Raw genomic sequence first — 21,214 nt, forward strand, 5'->3', positions numbered from 1 at the left:
CTAACCAATGACTAGTCTAAACCAAAACCTGTCTAAACTAAGTACTGCACCCGTGGTGAGCAGGGATCTCTTGTGTGATCTCAAGTGATCTCTTGTCACTTCCTAACATTTTATTCTAGTTTTTATTTGTTGACGAAATTGTCAATATTCATAGTTTTTTACATCATGGCAAATAGTCATGGTAGTTCTTGTCCGTGAAAAAAGGTAGTCGACAGACATTTTTCGTCATAGTATTAGTGGACGAAAACAACACTGACTTAAACCCTCATCTTACTCTGCAGGAGGCGGTGGCTGCCTTTGAGGCTGAAAGCCAGAAGACCGGCCGTCCTCGTCTGATGCTCACCGCTGCCGTGTCTGCCGGACAGGGAAACATCGATCCTGGATACGAGGTTCCCCAGCTCGGAGCGTCAGTAGGCTATATATAATATAACACGCACGCACGCACCTTAGAGTATATATTAATACTAGACGGCACCGGATTTCTCCTCCTATCCACATCGCATTAAGTTGCTCAAAAGCGCATGAGCTAGGCGATTTCACTCCTCCTTCCGGGTAGGAACAGAGTGCATTCTGGGATGGATTGGGCCAAATCGTGAACGCGCTGTGCCGTTGACTATCATTGTGCTGTTTGCGCGCCTTCACCTATGAAACATAGCGTTCACGTGTCATTGCCCCAATAACATGAACATGCGCAATGATAGTCAACGGACCAGAATTGGCCCAGCGCTGCAATGCCAAATTCGGCCACTATGTCCATTTCGCCTCAGGGTTTCCTCTGGGTGCCGTCTCTATTAATATATACTCTAAGGCACGCACGCACACATGTCACATGTTTGGATGCACGCACACACACACACACACACACACACACACAAACACACACACGCACAGCAGGGAAAACACTTCTTTAGAAATAATACAGTAAAACCCTCCCTGACTCCCTTCCACCACCAGAACCCTGGACTATTTCCATGTGATGACCTACGACTACCACGGAGGCTTCTCCGCCGAGACCGGAGAGAACAGCCCACTGTTCAAGGGCCCGTCCGACAAGAAGTTCTGGCAGCAGCAGTTCAACGTGGTGAGTGATGGAGGCTCTCCTCCCTGCCATGTTCAATGCATGGGCTACTTTGGGCAACTTAGACGATGGAGAAGGCCACTATATTTCCACAATCACTCCCTATAGGGCCATAACTGTCATAGCAAAAAATAGCCGATCTATACGAGCTCAATTATTTTATATATAGCCTTTTTTATAGCTCTTATTTTTTGCTGTATTCAAATTGAAATCTTGAATTATTGTTTGCTATTTTTTGGAATTGGAATCCTGAAAAATCAACATTTGTATGTCATTTCAAATGCCTTTAATTATACTTGTGTTGAGCATTGAGTTACAAATGTAGACTGAAGTAATTAAAGCGGGTCATGTTGTGGAATTGTAAACAGCTGAAACCAATATTATATCAGTATTCTGACATTAACCTGAGGGCCACATTAAGTGAAGGTGGGGGCCCCCCGGGCCACCAGTTGCCCACCCCTGGTCTATACTGTAAAGAAGAGTGGCCCTTGATGCCCGTATGTTTCCGTGTCCATATATATATATAAGGATTGGACTATGAACTACTGGAAGAGCAAGGGCGCCCCCGCTGAGAAGCTTCTGGTCGGTTTCGCCACCTACGGCCACAGCTTCAAGCTGACCACGTCCGACCACGCCTGCGGCGCTCCGAGCGGTGGACCTGCAGCCGAAGCACCATTCACCCGCATGGCCGGATTCATGGCCTATTATGAGGTAGGTCTGTCGTTATGCCAGCCGCTTCCAACGCAAATCAACTGATAATTCGTTAGCGTTGTTAACGTTAACCGATCTTATCGGTCTACTGGACATGCTGGGAGCCTACTGAAAATGACACGCCTCCTCATACCCTCACCTAAACATAATGCATGTCGCAGCGCGGTCCTAATATTAACGCATGTTCGCCAACCTTAATCCTGTCGGGTTTTTTTTATCAATCGGCAGAGGATACCCATACCCGTCGAAAACAATCGTACTGATCCTAAGTGATCTATTGATAACAGTCGAAACGGGTGGTTATATACCTGCTGGGGGAAAACCGAAATAAAACAAGAATCCTAACGGATAACGTGAGTGCTGGTATTTATTCCTTCACACTATTATGAGGTATATCGTTGCCGTACATGCACATTATGTAGTCAGTGACTCACACTGCTCAAAAAGCAAGGAATACGGATGTGTATATTACAGGAAACTACCGTTGAACTTTCCAACAAACTCCGGTTAACTCCCGAATTGTACCATCACACCTGTATATTACCGTATATTAACTGTATATGCTGCTAAACTTGAGGTTTAGTGCCCATAATTGCCCGTTCTTTTCACGCAGTGTCACGGCCACAGACTGATGACCGAAAAGTAACGTCTCCTCTGATCCATCGGGATGTCCATTCGGTCTAGTGTTTAAGATATTGGACTTTCACTGCGGGAGACCTAGAGTTTGAATCCCGGGCATTACAGTTTACTTTAGCCTAGTTTACTTCACTTTGTGTGCCATTAGATTAAATTTAAATAACTTCATTACCATATACCATTACATATAGACAGACAGACTTGCAATCAGAGTGCGCAAGGATAAGCAGCCATGATGCCACAAACAGGAAATAAGCAGGCAACACATCTTGTAGTGTTCACATCTACAGATATATTATGTGTGAAATTAAGGGAACCTTAATGTTCTATCTATCTATCTATCTATCTATCTATCTATCTATCTATCTATCTACATTGAAACTAAATCTCTACCTTCATTCAGATCTGCACCTTCCTGAAGACCGGAGGCGTTGAGGTGTGGAATGCACCACAGCAGGTGCCTTACGCCTACAAGGACAGCGTCTGGCTCGGATACGACAACGTCAAGAGCTTCCAGATCAAGGTGCAAACATTTATTTCTTCGCGTGTAATGTTCAGATCCGTATAGCCATTTGTGTCTCCTGTGGTATACGCTTGCGGTCTTTAAACCACTCGGGGTCTCTGTGTACAGGTTGACTGGATTAAGAAGAGTGGATTCGGTGGAGGTTTTGTCTGGACTGTGGCCATGGACGACTTCAGCGGCACCTTCTGTGGGCAGGGAAAATACCCTCTGATCAGCGCGCTCAAGACTGGCCTGCACGGAGCCGGGGCAGGTAAACATGCACTCTCACACGCTCGCACATACAAAACCCAATCTGGGCGGGAACGCCTTTTGGTGATTTTAAAGCATTATGTTACACTTCAGCTATTGAAAAATAGCAGATCTACAAGCTCATAGCGTGGCACTCTGTGCCGTGCTATGAGCTTGTAGGTCTGCTATTTTTTGAAAAATCGTGAAAATGTGACGCAAATTTTTAAGAGCGAACGTTTTCTTTACTCACATCTTTGCTTCCGGGGTTGGTCCCTGGAACAACATATTTTCAGATGGGGGTCGACGGTGGCCAATTACATATCATTTTTGGGGTCCTTGACATGAAATATTTTGAGCACCACTGATACAGCAACATATAGGTATTTCAGAAAACTGAACGTACGTGGAAATATTTCCACAAAGACGTTAAGTTCGACATTGTTTTTGACACACATCCTCTTTGTCCCCTCTCTCTCTCTCTCTCTCTCTCTCTCTCTCTCTTTCTCTCTCCCACAGCCTGCACGCCTCGCGCCCACCCTCTGCCCCCCGTCACCCCCATCCCACCACCTCCAGGCTCTCCGTTCTGCATGGGCAGGGCCGACGGACTCTACCCAGACCCCGCCTCCAAGAACAAGTACTGGCAGTGCGACTCCGGGAACACCATCACACAGTCGTGCCCCGCCGGCACCGTGTTCGACACCACCTGCACGTGCTGCAACTGGGCTTAGAGACGTTCCTTCTCTGGGTGTATCGTTGGAGCTGGGTGCAAATAAGTCAATGCAAAACCACGCTGCTACTACTATGGCCCCAAGCGAGAACTGCTCGGTGACATTTCATGTCTATAAACAAAGCGATCACTGATGGAAATAAAATAAATTATGATCATATTCAAAGCGACTGGGACTGTATGTTATTTCTTGTCTATACCTTCCGTCCAGTTTTTATGTCTTCATGGCATGCACTTGAGTGTTAATCAATTCCCAAAATATTATATTTACAGCATGAAGATGAAGAGAGTAATTAAATCATCATCATCATCATCTTACAGCATAGTGCACATAGTCTAGATTCAACACAAAGTGAAATATTTCAAGCATTTTATTTATTTTTAATCTTGATTTTTATGTCATACATATGTTTCTCAACATATTAGTAATATAATTATGTTAGTATGTGATGGCTGTTGACTCAAGTACAGTGGGGGGAAGGAATACTTCAGATGAGTGTAAATTATACACTTCCCTATGAAATTGGGCACCCTCTGTGCCCCTGCAAACATGGGTGCATACACACACGCACGCACAATGAATGGCAAAGCTATATGAAACCCAACATCTTGAATGGTTGGAGCCTTAGTATTGGACTCATGCCCTTGGCTAGGCTGGGACACCTGTGGAGATCACTAAATACGGTATACTGGGGGCGCCTGCGGGCCTAGCGGTCCAGGCGCATGCCACATATATGGCTCACAGTGCGTTGCATGTTCGAGCCCCATTCATGATGATTCATGATTTGCTGCATGTCTCTCCAATTCCTATTTCCTGTCTATCTTCACCTCACAATCAATATTCTTTGAAAGCCTGAACTTCCATCACTGACATGGATGGCAAATTTGGCAATGAAGTTACACACAAATGCAGAACATGTGTCACAATAGTTCCCAAAATACACTGTCACAATGATAGACAACATTTCTACTTACACATTTTGCCACTCAAAGGGCTAGAAACCAGCCTTGGATGGAACTTCAGAAAACACAAACATGTTGCTGTGTTGCAAACATCCAGGATAACTTCCTGTACTATAAGGACTGCAGCACATTAAGATAAACAGCGCCCCCTGGTGACAGGGAGGTACTAACTTAACGAATGAAGTAGCAACTATGCCACCTAGTGGCAGTAAGCAAAAACAGGGAATATGTTCCATGACATTGGCAGAACAACATCTGAAATCTACTACGGACTTGAAGAAATAGATTAGTAGTAGTAGTCATATCACTACTAAGAGAGCATACCTCTACTTAACAGTTAAGAGTTTATTGAAACATATTGAGATGAATGTGGAATGGAGTGAGGAACCCAAGGTAGGGCGAGACTCGGGGTGGGGGCGTATAGTCTCTGGAGCTGACGGCCATCTTTGCTCTGCTCGGAGTGAACGGTTGGTCGTCTCTGCTCCTCTGCCCCCTCCCCCTGGATTCCTAGAGAATCGAGGCGGAAGGAGGAGGTTGGGGTGGAGGAGGAGGATGGCAAATTTGAAGAATAGCGAAAATAGCCAATCTACAAGTGCTGTACTCAAGAGTCAAAACCCATGCTTGGTCTGTCGTGGAGCAGAACAAACAACTTGGTTGAGAGATCGCAGGTGTATTTATACTGTGGTGATTGACCAGGGATTGGCTGTGGTGAGAGGAGGCAGGTGTAGTGGATACAGGTGATTGTGAATGGGGGCGTGGCCGTTGAGTGGAGGCGGGGAGGTGGTTGAGAACAGAGTGGCAGTGTTATGCAGAGGCTGGTCTCCACTCCTGAAACTACGTTGTGTAAATACTACCACCGTTCAATGTGTTTCAGTGTTATGCAGAGGCTGGTCTCCACTCCTGAAACTACGTTGTGTAAATACTACCACCGTTCTATGTGTTTCAGTGTTACCATGTGTACATGCACAGCATGGTTGGCTGACATTTCCACACATCTCTTCATCTGCTGCTCTCAGGCACATCATTAGAAGTATGTTTTTCGATAATGGTGGCATTCATTTTAGATGGGACTTTTTGAACATTGCTCATCATTTTCAGCACATAAGAACTGCAAAAAGTAACGGAAGTAAAAACAATAGGATCCCAATAATAACTTGGACAGGTGTTTTGAATTATACAGTTTTATTTCCATCAGTGATCACTAGACAGAACTGTTACGGAGCATGTCCTTCCCACCACCCACATGGGCCTGCGTGGTCTTGGACGATCTCAGCCAGCTCTAAGCACTGCAGCCTGCATGACACATGGAGGAAGAAGAGGATTATGTCTCAAGAGATGGAACTCTGTACTAGAAATAGGCCTATGTAGTATTGTCACCTCTGAATTAACCCAATAACCCACTATACTGTAGACTGTTATCCATTATCTGAACAATCAGACTTGTGTAGGAGCATAGCCAGAAGTCAAGTACTTGTGCTTTCACATCAGAAACAGGCAAAGAGGGCAAGCAACATCAAAGCTTGGCTATAGAACCAGGCCGTATGCCTGGTTCTATAGCCAAGCTTTGACGTTGCTTGCCCTCTGCCTCACCGTTTCCTGGGTCCAGAATGTCTTTTACTCCAATTTAGCAATCCTGACTCTCACGGTATGGTAGCAATCTCTAAACAGTTTTGAGGGTGTGTGTTCTTGTCACTAAACTGCCCCTCTCTGCTACCTTTCCCATGATCAATCTGAAGTTTGTATTGCGTGCGTGCGTGCGTGCGTGCGTGCGTGCGTGCGTGCGTGCGTGCGTGCGTGCGCGCGTGTGTGTGTGTGTGTGTGTGTGTGTGTGTGTGTGTGCCCACACTCCTCACACTTTGGTGATAACGCTGGTATGCAGGCTCCAAAGCCCCAGGCTCCCAGGCCCTTCCTGAGGGCGTTGATCAGAGGGTATTTTCCCTGGCCACAGAAATTGCCACTGAAGTCGTCCTGGTCAAGAGTCCAGACCATGGCTCCACCAAAACCACTCCTCTTCAGCCAGCCAACCTGTACCAGTTAACAGTAACCAGTTAACCTGTACCTGTAACAGTGTACCAGCCAACCTGTACCAGTGCGTTAAAATAAATGACAAAAGCAGGAACTAGAAATGCACTCTTATCGAGCTGCCACCTTGCGCTTCGCACACAAGTTGGCCATGAATGGCCTACTTGTGCGCCAGCAGAGCACGCAACTTATGTGTGACGCTTGTCAACTTCCTCCCTCATAAATAACTTAAATCTGTTACGTCATCCAAACATGTCACACATGTTTTAGATAAACATATAGTTACGTCATCACCCAATCCCTGATTGGCCGAGCGACGCCACCAACACACGGCCCCAAACCAATCGGTTCGAGGGGCCACGACATATGCAGCAAGCTGCAAACTTACGCTCTGATTGGCCGAGCGACGCCACCAAAAACAATACACATTCCCTGATCCCGGACATACGCAGCCGAATACAGTACTTGCGCCGCTCTGCTCGCGCAAGTAACTAGTAGTGTCTACAAATCTGAGCGATTATGTGAAATGCTGCTATGCACCTTGCCCTGATAGCTGACAACGTTGTCGAATCCAACCCAGGTCTGGCTGTTGTAGGCGTAAGGCACCTGCTGGGCGACATCCCAGACGTCTGTGACTCCTTGCTGGTTCAGGAAGTGGCAGATCTGAATGAAGCAGAGACAAGCCATTAGAAACAAATCTTTTGTTAGTGAAATCTATACTGTATGTATTAGTTTCTATATAGAACGCAAAACCTTGTTGCACTGGAGACGTGTACAATCTCTGCCTCTGACATGACTGTGCAAGTCTATTTATGTGCAGTTTGTTTTGGTGAATGCACGTCACCTTTTGCCTACATTTCTACCAAAACATCTGATATTTAACGGCGACAGCAAATATAAAATATGAATGTCATATACAGTAAAAGAAACATACTTTTCGTAAGCGAGGATCATATCGTTTTTGAAAATGAGGTAAATCTAGCTTGTTTTGACACAAAAATAATCCAATAAATTAGTGTTCAAAAAGGGGTGGGGGGTGGGGGGGTTTCCAGCTGACCGCTACCGGAGAGTAGGACGCAGTTGATCACCGTAATCAATTGATATTAAAATAGGCGTCAAAATAAGGCACAAATGGCGACGGGTGAGATACCTCATAGTAGGCCCAGGTTCCAGGGTGAGTTTAATACCTCATAGTAGGCCCAGGTTCCAGGGTGAGTTTAATACCTCATAGTAGGCCCAGGTTCCAGGGTGAGTTTAATACCTCATAGTAGGCCCAGGTTCCAGGGTGAGTTTAATACCTCATAGTAGGCCCAGGTTCCAGGCGTGGCGGTGAATTGACCGGCAGGTCCAGGTCCAGTGCTTGGAGCACCGATACCGGTGTTGGAAGAGGAAGCCAGTTTGAAGGTGTTACCGTAGGTGGCGAAACCAACCAGCAGCTTCTCAGCTGGGGCGCCCTGGTTCTTCCAGTAGTTCATAGCGTAGTTCTATAATATGGACAAGGAAACAATATACAGCACAGCCTTTCAGCACACATTTATTTTCCCCGTGCTGTCCTTGAACACAGAGGTGAGTTGTCTACTACCATCTTCCATCCTTGTGTTCTGACGGTATCTGACCGACACTCCAGAGCGAGTGAAATCTTTTATAACCACCAGCAGCACCTATCCCTTTCCTTCAGCGCACCCGCGAGTGTGTGTGCGTGCGCGCGTGTGAGTTTGCATGTGTGTGGATTGTATAGGCTAATAAGTGAGGAGTTGGACAACGTAACACCAAACGTTTTCAAATAGTTTTTCTCAGGTCTTTAGTGGCGTTTTCTTTCAGCGTCTGTGTCTCCAGTACTGTTGTTGGCATAACTCTACTGTAGGCTATGTCTGCGACGGACGGTTGAGTCAAATTATTAATTCATGCGGGACCTGCGTGTCATAAAAAACACTGACCCGCGCAACACTAGTGCGCGCGCATTTCCTTGTGCCTGGAGGGACACTGAAGGTTGCCTATAGCAACCTGGGCGAGGTATAGAGGTTAAAGAGGTATGTGCTTGGCTTCTTTTTTTTAATATATATTTTTTATCCCACGATTTTGTAACCCATTTTTCACCCCTGTATCAATCATCTAATGCTCTACACACCCTCCACCAACCTAGTCCCCATATATGGGGGACAAGGGGAGAGCAACGGACTTGAACTCATGCTTCCTTCAATGCCTGAGTGTCCAAGTTGCTCCTTTACACCTGACAGGGGGGAGTTTCCCTGGTTGGACGTAGCGCATGGAAGGAACACGTTATTCCAACCAGTTCCTTTCCCCTCCATCAGGCCCCGGCTGGCCAGGGGGAGGCAGTTTAGAGACCAGGATTACTGCATGTTTATTGTGAGGGTACCTACCCTAGGGGACACGGGGAGAACATGCAAACTCCACACAGAAAGGCCCTTTCGCCAACCCCGCCTTCGGGTATGGGCACTGATGACACGGAGGAGGAAACACGCCGCCAGCACCCACAGCGTCCCGAGCGGGAATCGAACCCAGGACCTTCTAGCTGTGCGGCGACAGCACTACTTGTGCTTGGCTTCTGCCGGTCCATTTTGATATAAAGGTTCGGCTATCAAAGGGTAATTATGATAACCCGCGGTGCCACGGTTTCATGGCGACGAGATTAATTATGAATTCGGTATGTTTCTCGGGATTCTGCTCTGAAGATGCCCGCCATCGGATTTAATTTCGCCGAAAACGTGGCTTCAAAGCGGTCTTTCGTGGTCCGGGTCTGTACTAGAAACCAATGGGGTTCACTGTGTTCACATTTTGAATGTCGAGGAACCTCCACACTCACCACGTTGAAATAGATCATGGCACCCTTGTCAGCTGGGCCCTGCCACACAGGACTGTTCTCTCCAGTAACGTGCGCCCAGGGGCCGTGGAAGTCGTAGGTCATCACATGGAAGTAGTCCAGGATACTGGTGATGAAAGCATGTACAGGAGTCAGGGGGATTTGAAGAAAATATTAGTGAAAGTGCATAGGACAACCAGGAAGGTCCAATTGTTCCGAAATCTATGATATCATTTTATTTTTTTTTCTTTATTTTTTTTAAGGTCTCACACACTGTCTGGGGAAACTGCTTAAAGGATGCTATTTATTAAATTGTCATTTCGGTGAAGATCCATTTCTGATTCTGAGCGACTGTAAAGACGAATCGTATCAGCGGAGAAAGAGGCGTCACATCATATTCAGAGCTTTCGTTGCACCAGACTGTATGACGGAAGCATTTGTAGGAGCTCAACAGACACAAATACTCATATAGCCTATAATGCCCATGCAGCCAAATACTTGTTTGTATGTTTGTGTGTTATCTATACTGACGCTCCGAGCTGGGAAACTTCGTATCCAGCGTCGATCACTCCCTTGTCGGCAGCGACGGCAGCGGTGAGGATCAGACGAGGATCATCTGTTTTAGCTTCAGCCTCGAAGGCAGCCAACAGCTCCTGCAGAGAGACAGGAGGTGGTGAAGAGAAAAGATTTCCACATTTTCCACAATTTCCAACATTTTAAGGTGCCATTCAGGTGGTTATGTCTTGTAACATGATAGAAGGCTGACCTGACACAGGACGGTGAAGAGAGCCTTGTCCTCAGGTGGGGAGCCACGAGAGCCTGGGTACTCCCAGTCGATGTCCAGACCATCAAAGGTGTTCTGATACAGGAAATTGATCACGCTTTGGATGAAGGTCTGACGGTTAGCAGGACTGGACACCATGGATGTGAACCTGGGGGGAGGGGGAGGGAGAGAGAGAGAGAGAGAGAGAGAGAGGGAGAGAGAGAGAGAGAGAGAGAGAGAGAGAGAGAGAGAGAGAGAGAGAGAGAGAGAGAGAGAGAGACAGAGAGATATTCATCCAAAAGAGTCAAAGAAAGGGTGCCTTTACAGTATCTGAGGTTTCAAGTTTAATACTCACTGAGAAGTTCCTACGTTCCATCCACCAACGGCCAGCAGGGTCCTCAGAGCACCGTTCCTGGACAAAACAAAACAAAAATGTAAATCACTTTGAGTCCTCACACCTTTGTGTCAGCCTGATATGTATAGAATAGATGTAGAATAGATAGAAGTGACACGCTATACGAGGTTGTATATCTGCTATTTTTGAACAGCCAAAGTATGAACTAATGGTTAAAGTGGTTCTAATCTAAAAATGACATGCACATTTTATGGCTTGATAAAAGCATGTATCTTCCCACAACAGCAGCCCGGAGGGTTGAAGCATCACGTCAACCGGGAGACTAAAAACATAGCCTTAGATTTTGTGATCATGCGCATGATAAAATATAATGTTTACACTTTCAGAATGTGTGTGTGTGTGTGTGTGTGTGTGTGTGTGCTCACTGTAACTTGAGCATTTGGAGCTGTCCAATGAGCGCCTCATCGTTCCACTGAGTGGTCGTGATCTGCATGTTTTTGTCTATTCCAGCGTAGGCATAGACGATGATGTCACAGAGACACGGGTCGATGTTGGTGACCATGTACTTCCCAGCACCGTGACGGTACTGTCCCCAGTTGGTGAAGTAACATGAGAGGATATAGGAGGATCCTGCAAGAGACGAGTGACAAAATAAGGGCTTGTTGTTGATGTTTTTGGTTTTTTTGCCGTTTGAGAGTAACACACCAAGTGGACCAAGTCTTACCTAGCTGCACGTGCAGAAGGAGAGCCAGTCCTGCAGAGAGAGAGAGAGAGAGAGAGAGAGAGAGAGAGAGAGAGAGAGAGAGAGAGAGAGAGAGAGAGAGAGAGATCCAGAGAAAGTGGAAAAGGAGTGGTGGTTGGGTCAGTAAGGACAAGCACTAAGATTTATCCTCCGGTTATTAATCTATATGACACATAAATCCTTCTACATATTATTATAATCATCAGTTACTATATGAATCATACTGTTAAACAACTATTTTGAAAAGAAAAATATATCCGTTTCATAGTAAATCTAAAGATAGTTAATTTCCTCTGCTGCTCTGCACAGCAAAATGTTTTCCTCAACAGCAATTTCTCGACTTACCAACGAAGATGAGAAGCTTGCCCATGGTGCGTCTGTACAACTAACTGAAGGCCAGAAGCCTCTTATATACCTTCTATTCCTCTCCATATCTGTAAAACATGTTTGATCTGGCTTCGTTATTCTGATAAATCATTTGTTTGGTCAGGAGTTAATTGCCCTTTTGTTTTCCACTGGCATTGTTAATTGTGCCGATAACTTTCAAGTGTTATTCAACAATGACAATGATTTGCAGACAATTAGAAGTCAAATGAAGGTTATACAGGTTTGTACACATTCCCCCGCACGCACTTTTACAAGGCTTCATGTGCAAAATGTGTGAAAGATGATGATTCAAGTTTCTTTATTAGGAAAAAAGACCCCTTGAGATGTACCATCTCGTTTTCGACTACAAATGAGACTAAAGTAGACATGGAAAGGCTACTGATGCACATTAACACAAATGTAGTTGATATTTTGTTTCATGTCCTTTTTATCTGGATGATAAGAAAAGATAAGCAACACACACACGCAGGCACACACACAGTGGAGGTTGGGGTGGAGGAGGATGGCAAATTTGAAAAATAGCGAAAATAGCCAATCTACAAGTGCAGTACTCAAAACCCATGCTTGGTCTGTCGTGGAGCAGAACAAACAACTTGGTTGAGAGATCGCAGGTGTATTTATACTGTGGTGATTGACCAGGGATTGGCTGTGGTGAGAGGAGGCAGGTGTATAACCTGACGCTGCCAGATCCAAGAAGCTTGCTACACAAATTTGTTTCACAGCTTATTGGGATCTGGGATCGCGGAAGCAAATTCTATGACGGGGCTGTTCCTTTTTTTCAAGATACTTGGTAGATGATTGGATGGGACCGTCTGTCTATCACCGTGTGGGCGTGCAAACACAACCAATCATATTGACGTGTCTATATAGCTTCACATCCGGTTTCGCCCATGTCCCGCCCTTAGCTCATGCTGATTGGTCCGGTACTGAACGGATTTTTGTCAGCTCAACTGTCTGAGAGATCCCAGATGAGTGCTGTGTTGGGAAACATGGTTACCCAATACCGCCCTCATCTGGCAGCGTCAGGTTAGCAGGTGTAGTGGATACAGGTGATTGTGAATGGGGGCGTGGCCGTTGAGTGGAGGCGGGGAGGTGGTTGAGAACAGAGTGGCAGTATTATGCAGAGGCTGGTCTCCACTCCTGAAACTACGTTGTGTAAATACCAGGGGGGCAGTCAGACAGATATTTTGTGAAGCCACAAGGAAATCGGGATTTCCTGAAAGTTCATATAATGGCCTGTTGTGGCGCTGTCACCTAGACTGTATTACCTTAATAAACATGGACATGAATACTTTCTGCTTCTAGTCACTAGTTTAAAGTCTCATTTCTAATGTCATAATATTCTTTTTGGAAAATGATGGTCCCATTTATAAAATAAATTACCATAAAGTCGTTCATGTTAGACCCAGCGAACGCTTTGTCCATATTTTTTACAGTCTATGGTAAATACAACCATCCTTCAATGTGTTTCAGTGTTATGCAGAGGCTGGTCTCCACTCCTTTGTTATTTTGTTATTTTCTGTCGTTGAATAATGCATAATGCATAAAGTTGAATAATCAAGGTGTTTTAATGACTTAAAGTCACTTGAAAAGTCTAGCCAAAAATGATGTTCATAATGCAATTTGACCAATTCGTCTTCTTAGTGGCTCAGTGTTTAGTGAATATTTATTTAGTTATTATTATTATGATTTGGAGAATATGACCAAGAAAAATCTAAATGGCTGAACGTAGGTATGGGTGAGTGTTTCCCAAACATTGATTTATTTATTTATTTATTGATTGATAAACTACTGACATATCATGACAGTATATATTATATATATATATATATATATATATATATATATATATATATATAAATGACCGGGAAACTACCCCCTGTCAGGTGAAAAGAAGCAGCTTGGACTCCACATGCATAGAAGGAAGCATGAGGTCAGTCCTCTGCCCTCCCCAGGTTGGCAGAGGAAGTGTAGCGCCCAGGATTACATTAGATAATTGACACTGGGTGAAAAAATGATTAGCAAAATCGTGGGATAAAAAATATTAAAAAAAAGAGTATATATAAATGAGACTAAAGTAGACATGGAAAGGCTACTGATGCATATTGACACAAATGTAGTCAATCTTTGCTTATCATCCAGATAAAAAAACAAGTTGTTTCATGTTCTTTTTATCTGGATGATAAGCAAAGATAAGCAAACAACACACAATTCAGAAACCACGCCTCATTTGACTGCAGAGTTAATGAAAAAAAGGTCTAGGATTAAATGAAGAAAATATGATAAAATTGTCTCTTACATAATAAATTACTGCTTAATAAGTCAAAGTGGTTTATTGTGATTTTTGGTACTAGTCCTAAACTCAAATCCATAACAGATTCCTTTACTATAACAAGTAATGATGGCACGGCTTTGCAAAAAGCTGACATTAAATATCTCACCGTATGGTTGGACCCAGAACTCGCATTCAAATCTCATATGTGTTAAAAAAGGTTACCTTCGGAATAAATGCTTTATATAGATCCAGAAACTGCTTTTCACTCAGTGTACGCAAGAAACTGGCTTTATTAGTACTTCCACTATTCGACTATTGTGATGTGGTTTATCAAAATGCTCAAAATCTGAACTTGTTCCACTTAACACTGCATACAATAGACTGTCGATTTGTCCTTGGCTGTCCTTTTCTCACACACCATTGCGTAATGTACGACAGACTTCAATGGACACCTTTACATATCAGAAGACACAAGCGCTGGCTTCAACTGGTTTTAAAATGTATTTATTTAAATTATCCTATTTACCTCAAACGCTATTTAACTTTTATTCCTTCAACACAGTTGAAGGAGTTAGATGTGTAGATGACCGTATTATCGGCATAAAGCTGGGAAAAACTGTGTCTAAAAATTGATGGCAGATTGTTCACATAAACAGAAGGGGTCCTAAAGTTGACCCCTGGGGCACACCTTTAACACCTAAAAAAGGTTGAACTTCTAGAAGTAATGTTTCTCAACGGGCGGTACAGTCACGCAGGGGCACAGTCTGAAAAGGGGAACGTTGCATACGGACTGGCATTTGCTTCCGGTTCCCAGGCCCTTCTTGAGGGCGTTGATCAGAGGATATGGTCCCATGCCACAGAAATTGCCACTGAAGTCGTCCTGGTCAAGAGTCCAGACCATGGCTCCACCAAAACCACTCCTCTTCAGCCAGCCAACCTGTACCAGTTAACAGTAACCAGTTAACCTGTACCTGTAACAGTGTACCAGCCAACCTGTACCAGTGCGTTAAAATAAATGACAAAAGCAGGAACTAGAAATGCACTCTTATCGAGCTGCCACCTTGCGCTTCTCAGAGCACGCAACTTATATCTGACTCTTGTCAACTTCCTCCCTCATAAATAACTTAAATCTGTTACGTCATCCACACATGTCACACATGTTTTTAGATAAACATACATAGTTACGTCAACACCCAATCCCTGATTGGCCGAGCGACGCCAACAACACACGGCCCCAAACCAATCGGTTCAAGGGGCCACCGACATACGCAGCAAGCTGCAAACTTACGCTCTGATTGGCCGAGCGACGCCACCAAAAATGCACAATCCCTGATTGGACTGGCCGAGTAACGCCACCAAAGACAATACACATTCCCTGATCCCGGACATACGCAGCCGAATACAGTACTTGCCCCGCTCTGCTCGCCAAGTAACTAGTAGTGTCTACAAATCTGAGCGATTATGTGAAATGCTGCTATGCACCTTGCCCTGATAGCTGACAACGTTGTCGAATCCAACCCAGGTCTGGCTGTTGTAGGCGTAAGGCACCTGCTGGGCGACATCCCAGGCGTCTGTGACTCCTTGCTGGTTCAGGAAGTGGCAGATCTGAATGAAGCAGAGACAAGCCATTAGAAACAAATGTGAAATCTATACTGTATGTATTAGTTTCTATATAGAACGCACAACCTTGTTGCACTGGAGACGTGTACAATCTCTGCCTCTGACATGACTGTACAAGTCTATTTATGTGCAGTTTGTTTTGGTGAATGCACGTCACCTTTTACCTACATTTCCACCTATAAGAAAACATCTGATATTTAACGGCGACCGCAAATATAAATGTACAGTAAGAAAACATACTTTTCGTAAGCGAGGATCATATCGTTTTTGAAAATTAGGCAAATCTAGCTTGTTTTGACACAAAAAGAAGAATCCAAGATATTAGCTTTAAAAAAGGGGTGGGGGGTGGGGGGGGGTTTCCAGCTGACCGCTACCGGAGTGTTGTGAGGGCATACTGGACGCAGTTGATCACCGTAATCAATTGATATTAAAATAGGCGTCAAAAGGCGCAATTGGCGACGGGTGGGCCCAGGTTCCAGGGTGAGTTAAATACCTCATAGTAGGCCCAGGTTCCAGGGTGAGTTAAATACCTCATAGTAGGCCCAGGTTCCAGGGTGAGTTAAATACCTCATAGTAGGCCCAGGTTCCAGGTTGAGTTTAATACCTCATAGTAGGCCCAGGTTCCAGGGTGAGTTACATATACCTCATAGTAGGCCCAGGTTCCAGGGTGAGTTAAATACCTCATAGTAGGCCCAGGTTCCAGGGTGAGTTAAATACCTCTTAGTAGGCCCAGGTTCCAGGTTGAGTTACATATACCTCATAGTAGGCCCAGGTTCCAGGGTGAGTTACATATACCTCATAGTAGGCCCAGGTTCCAGGGTGAGTTACATACCTCATAGTAGGCCCAGGTTCCAGGGTGAGTTTAATACCTCATAGTAGGCCCAGGTTCCAGGGTGAGTTACATACCTCATAGTAGGCCCAGGTTCCAGGGTGAGTTAAATACCTCATAGTAGGCCCAGGTTCCAGGCGTGGCGGTGAATTGACCGGCAGGTCCAGGTCCAGTGCTTGGAGCACCGATACCGGTGTTGGAAGAGGAAGCCAGTTTGAAGGTGTTACCGTAGGTGGCGAAACCAACCAGCAGCTTCTCAGCTGGGGCGCCCTGGTTCTTCCAGTAGTTCATAGCGTAGTTCTATAATATGGACAAGGAAACAATATACAGCACAGCCTTTCAGCACACATTTATTTTCCCCGTGCTGTCCTTGAACACAGAGGTGAGTTGTCTACTACCATCTTCCATCCTTGTGTTCTGACGGTATTTGACCGACACTCCAGAGCGAGTGAAATCTTTTATAACCACCAGCAGTCCAGCAGCACCTATCCTTTTCCTTCAGCGCACCCGCGAGTGTGTGCGTGTGTGTGTGCGTGCGCGCATGCATGTGTGTGTGTGAGTTTGCATGTGTGTGGATTGTATAGGCTAAGTGAGGAGTTGGACAACGTAACACCAAACGTTTTCAAATAGTTTTTCTCAGGTCTTTAGTGGCGTTTTCTTTCAGCGTCTGTGTCTCCAGTACTGTTGTTGGCATAAATTATTAATTGATGCGTGACCTGCGTGTCATAAAAAACCCTGACCCGCGCAGCACTAGTGCGCGCGCATTTCGCCTTGTGCCTGGAGGGACACTGAAGGTTGCCTATAGCAACCTGGGCGAGGTAGGTTAAAGAGGTATGTGCTTGGCTTCTGCCGGTCCATTTTGATATAAAGTTATAAACCCGCGGCGCCGCGGGTTCGGCTATCAAAGGGTAATTATGATAACCCGCTGTGCCGCGGTTTCATGGCGACGAGGTTAATTATGAAATTCTGTATGTTTCTCGGGATTCTGCTCTGAAGATGCCCGCCGCCATCGGATTTAATTTTGCCGAAAACGTGGCTTCAAAGCGGTCTGTCGCGGTCCGGGTCTGTACTAGAAACCAATGGGGTTCACTGTGTTCACATTTTGAATGTCGAGGAACCTCCACACTCACCACGTTGAAGTAGATCATGGCACCCTTGTCAGCTGGGCCCTGCCACACAGGACTGTTCTCTCCAGTAACGTGCGCCCATGGGCCGTGGAAGTTGTAGGTCATCACATGGAAGTAGTCCAGGATACTGGTGATGAAAGGATGTACAGTAGTCCGGGGGATTTGAAGAAAATATTAGTGAAAGTGCATAGGACAACCAGGAAGGTCCAATTGTTCCGAAATCTATGATATCATTTTTTCTTTTTCTTTATTTTTTTTAAGGTTATTAAATTGTCATTTCGGTGAAGATCGATTTCTGATTCTGAGCGACTGTAAAGACTAATCGTATCAGCGGGGAAGGAGGCGTCACATCATATTCAGAGCTTTCGTTGCACCAGACTGTATGACGGAAGCATTTGAAAATTGTAGGAGCTCAACAGACACAAATACTCATATAACCTATAATGCCCATGCAGCCAAATACTTGTTTGTATGTGTCGTATATGGACAATAATTTGTATACTATAATCATTCTATAATCAACTATATTTCTGTGCTAAAGTCAATGTTGGAGTCTGTAAGTCTAGCTGAAGCCATCATGCATAAGTGAAGTAGCCTGGCTCGGCTGGGTGTGATAGGAATTAGCATTCTATTGTTTAAACCAAGAGGCCAGTTGATTAAATCTCAGACGTCACTCTGTATGCATTTTCTATGCCACTGCCCACTGTTGATATGTAAAAGTTTAAAACACCTCTGTTTGATGGAACTCTGTATATAATAATATTATCTGAAAATACAATGTTAGGGGGTCTTGTTTTGGGCAGGCTGACCGCACGGTCAGTCTGTCCTGTGTCCTGTGCACAGCTGGGCAGCGGAAAGCTCTGCTGTTCTTGGTCTGACTCTGCAATAAATACAGCGCAACACTTCAGTTCAACTCTCTGCCTGCGTGTTTTTCCATCCGATCGTCTGAGGCTTTGATGCCGAATACTCTTCGTCCTTTTTGTCTCTATTTTAGTCCAGTTTAGTTAGTGTACTGAAGTAGAAAATTTACTTCATATGTTTGTGTGTTATCTATACTGACACTCCGAGCTGGGAAACTTCGTATCCAGCGTCGATCACTCCCTTGTCGGCAGCTACGGCAGCGGTGAGCATCAGACGAGGTTGGCCGTTCTGCTGACCTTCAGCCTGGAAGGCAGCCAACAGCTCCTGCAGAGAGACAGGAGGTGGTGAAGAGAAAGATTTCCAACATTTCAAGGTGCCATTAGGTTATCTTGTAACATGATAGAAGGCTTACATGACACAGGATGGTGAAGAAAACCTTGTCCTCAGGTGGGGAGCCACGAGAGCCTGGGTACTCCCAGTCGATGTCCAGACCATCAAAGCCGTACTTACGCAGGAACTTGATCGTGCTTTGGATGAAGGTCTGACGGTTAGCAGGACTGGACACCATGGATGTGAACCTGGGGGGAGGGGGAGGGAGAGAGAGAGGGAGAGAGAGAGAGAGAGAGAGAGAGAGAGAGAGAGAGAGATTCAACCAAAAGAGTCCAAGAAAGAGTGCCTTTACAGTATCTGGGGTTTCATGTTTAATACTCACTGAGTTCCTACGTTCCATCCACCAACGGCCAGCAGGGTCTTCAGATAGCCGTTCCTGGACACAACAAAAGAAAAATGTAAATCACTTTGAGTCCTCACACCTTTGTGTCAGCCTGATATGTAGGATAGAATAGATGTAGAATAGATAGAAGTGACACGCTATACGAGGTTGTATATCTGCTATTTTTTAACAGCCAAAGTATGAACTAATGGTTAAAGTGGTTCAAATCTAAAAATGACATTGTATGGCTTGATAAAAGCATGTATCTTCCCACAACAGCAGCCAGGAGGCTGCAGCTCAGAGGAGACTGCAGCCTTAGATTTTGTGATCATGTGCATGATAAAAAAAAGTGTGTGTGTGTGTGTGTGACTGTGTGTGTGTGTGTGTGTGTGTGTGTGTGTGTGTGTGTGTGTGTGTGTGTGTGTGTGTGTGTGTGTGTGTGTGTGCTCACTGGTTCTTGAGAGCCTGGAGCTGTCCATAGAGCATCAAATCGTTCCACTGAGTGGTCGTGATCTGCATGTTTTTGTCTATTCCAGCGAAGGCATAGACGATGTGGTTACAGAGACACGGGTCGATGTCGGTGGGCATGTACTTCCCAGCACCGTGACGGTACTGCCCCCAGTTGGTGAAGTAACATGAGAGGATGTAGGAGGATCCTGCAAGGGACGAGTGACAAAATAAGGGCTTGTTGTCTCCACCAGGCCGAAGGCATGTGGGGAGAGTATGTTTTGCACTCCGTCCGTCCGTTTGTGTGTCCGTCCGTGTGTACGTGAACAGCTAATCTCGGCCAACGTTAACCCGGTCGATGCCATATTTTGCACACACACTCCCTGGATGCCAACCATGAACCTCTGCCCCAAACTTTCCAGAACGGCCTGTTATAGCGCCACCAGGAGGCCGCTTTGTGCAAAACAAGTTTTTCGATGCCATATTTTGCACACACACTCCCTGGATGCCAACCATGAACCTCTGCCCCAAACTTTCCAGAACGGCCTGTTATAGCGCCACCAGGAGGCCGCTTTGTGCAAAACAAGTTTTTGCACAGTACACCTACAGATTTTGTCCAAACATCACGCAAATTGGTACACAGTCTCTCTAGAGCCATTCAACGAAACGGGTCTTTCAGATTTATCAGACTCCATCCTGATTGGTTAAGATTGCCTTCCAAAGTTCACAGGAGTGCTCAGTTTCAAACAAAATGCTGCAAATCATGAACACATCGCGTGATTTCCGTGAAATTGTGCACCCACATTCCCACTAGGCCGAGGACGAAATGCCACATGAACAATTTCAACTCAGCCTCAAGGTGGCGCTATAACTGGCCGAAAAGTGTTTTTACCTCTAACTGCACGGATCTGTGGATAACCTGGTGGAGACCTGTGCCCGGAAGGGCACTTTTTCTAGTTGTTGATGTTTTTGTTTTTTTTGCCGTTTGAGAGTAACACACCAAGTGGACCAAGTCTTACCTAGCTGCACGTGCAGAAGGAGAGCCAGTCCTGCAGAGAGAGAGAGAGAGAGAGAGAGAGAGAGAGATCCAGAGAAAGTGGAAAAGGAGTGGTGGTTGGGTCAGTAAGGACAAGCACTAAGATTTATCCTCCGGTAGATATATGACACATAAATCCTTCTTATTCTTATAATCATCAGTTATATGAATCATACTGTTAAACAACTATTTTGAAAAGAAAAGTATATCCGTTTCATAGTAAATCTAAAGATAGTTAATTTGCTCTGCACAGAAAAATGTTTTCCTCAACAGCAATTTCTCGACTTACCAACGAAGATGAGAAGCTTGCCCATGGTGCGTCTGTACAACTAACTGAAGGCCAGAAGCCTC

The 21,214-nt window shown here is 45.2% G+C and overlaps 2 protein-coding genes across 2 annotated transcripts in view; one reads left to right on the forward strand and one right to left on the reverse strand.

Annotated features, from left to right (window-relative positions):
- Positions 1–3,904, forward strand: part of LOC310863027 (acidic mammalian chitinase-like) — a gene marked incomplete at both ends in the record, with an annotated part of 88,374 nt that extends 84,470 nt beyond the window's left edge. The window contains 6 exons of the mRNA XM_083771150.1: positions 282–406; positions 955–1,081; positions 1,607–1,789; positions 2,829–2,948; positions 3,057–3,198; positions 3,750–3,904. Coding sequence (XP_083627276.1) covers positions 282–406; positions 955–1,081; positions 1,607–1,789; positions 2,829–2,948; positions 3,057–3,198; positions 3,750–3,904 — 852 coding nt within the window. The remainder of the gene's footprint in view (positions 1–281; positions 407–954; positions 1,082–1,606; positions 1,790–2,828; positions 2,949–3,056; positions 3,199–3,749) is intronic.
- A 1,307-nt stretch (positions 3,905–5,211) lies between these two features.
- LOC310863028 (putative chitinase 10) lies at positions 5,212–21,214 on the reverse strand (the record flags this gene model as incomplete). Its single annotated transcript, XM_083771151.1, has 22 exons — positions 21,153–21,214; positions 20,847–20,876; positions 19,832–20,036; positions 19,381–19,434; positions 19,081–19,246; positions 18,868–18,992; positions 17,811–17,934; positions 16,795–16,980; positions 15,714–15,836; positions 15,033–15,168; positions 11,552–11,581; positions 11,253–11,457; positions 10,828–10,884; positions 10,476–10,641; positions 10,241–10,362; positions 9,713–9,836; positions 8,187–8,372; positions 7,429–7,551; positions 6,722–6,891; positions 6,103–6,159; positions 5,547–5,700; positions 5,212–5,373 (listed from the first exon to the last, which is right to left on the reverse strand). The coding sequence occupies exons 1-22, from the start codon at positions 21,175–21,177 to the stop codon at positions 5,212–5,214; spliced, it is 2,730 nt and encodes a 909-aa protein (XP_083627277.1). The 5' UTR covers positions 21,178–21,214.

The sequence above is a fragment of the Protomyctophum parallelum genome (assembly GCF_964188405.1).
Source record: "Protomyctophum parallelum genome assembly, chromosome: 8".
NCBI lineage: Eukaryota > Metazoa > Chordata > Actinopteri > Myctophiformes > Myctophidae > Protomyctophum > Protomyctophum parallelum.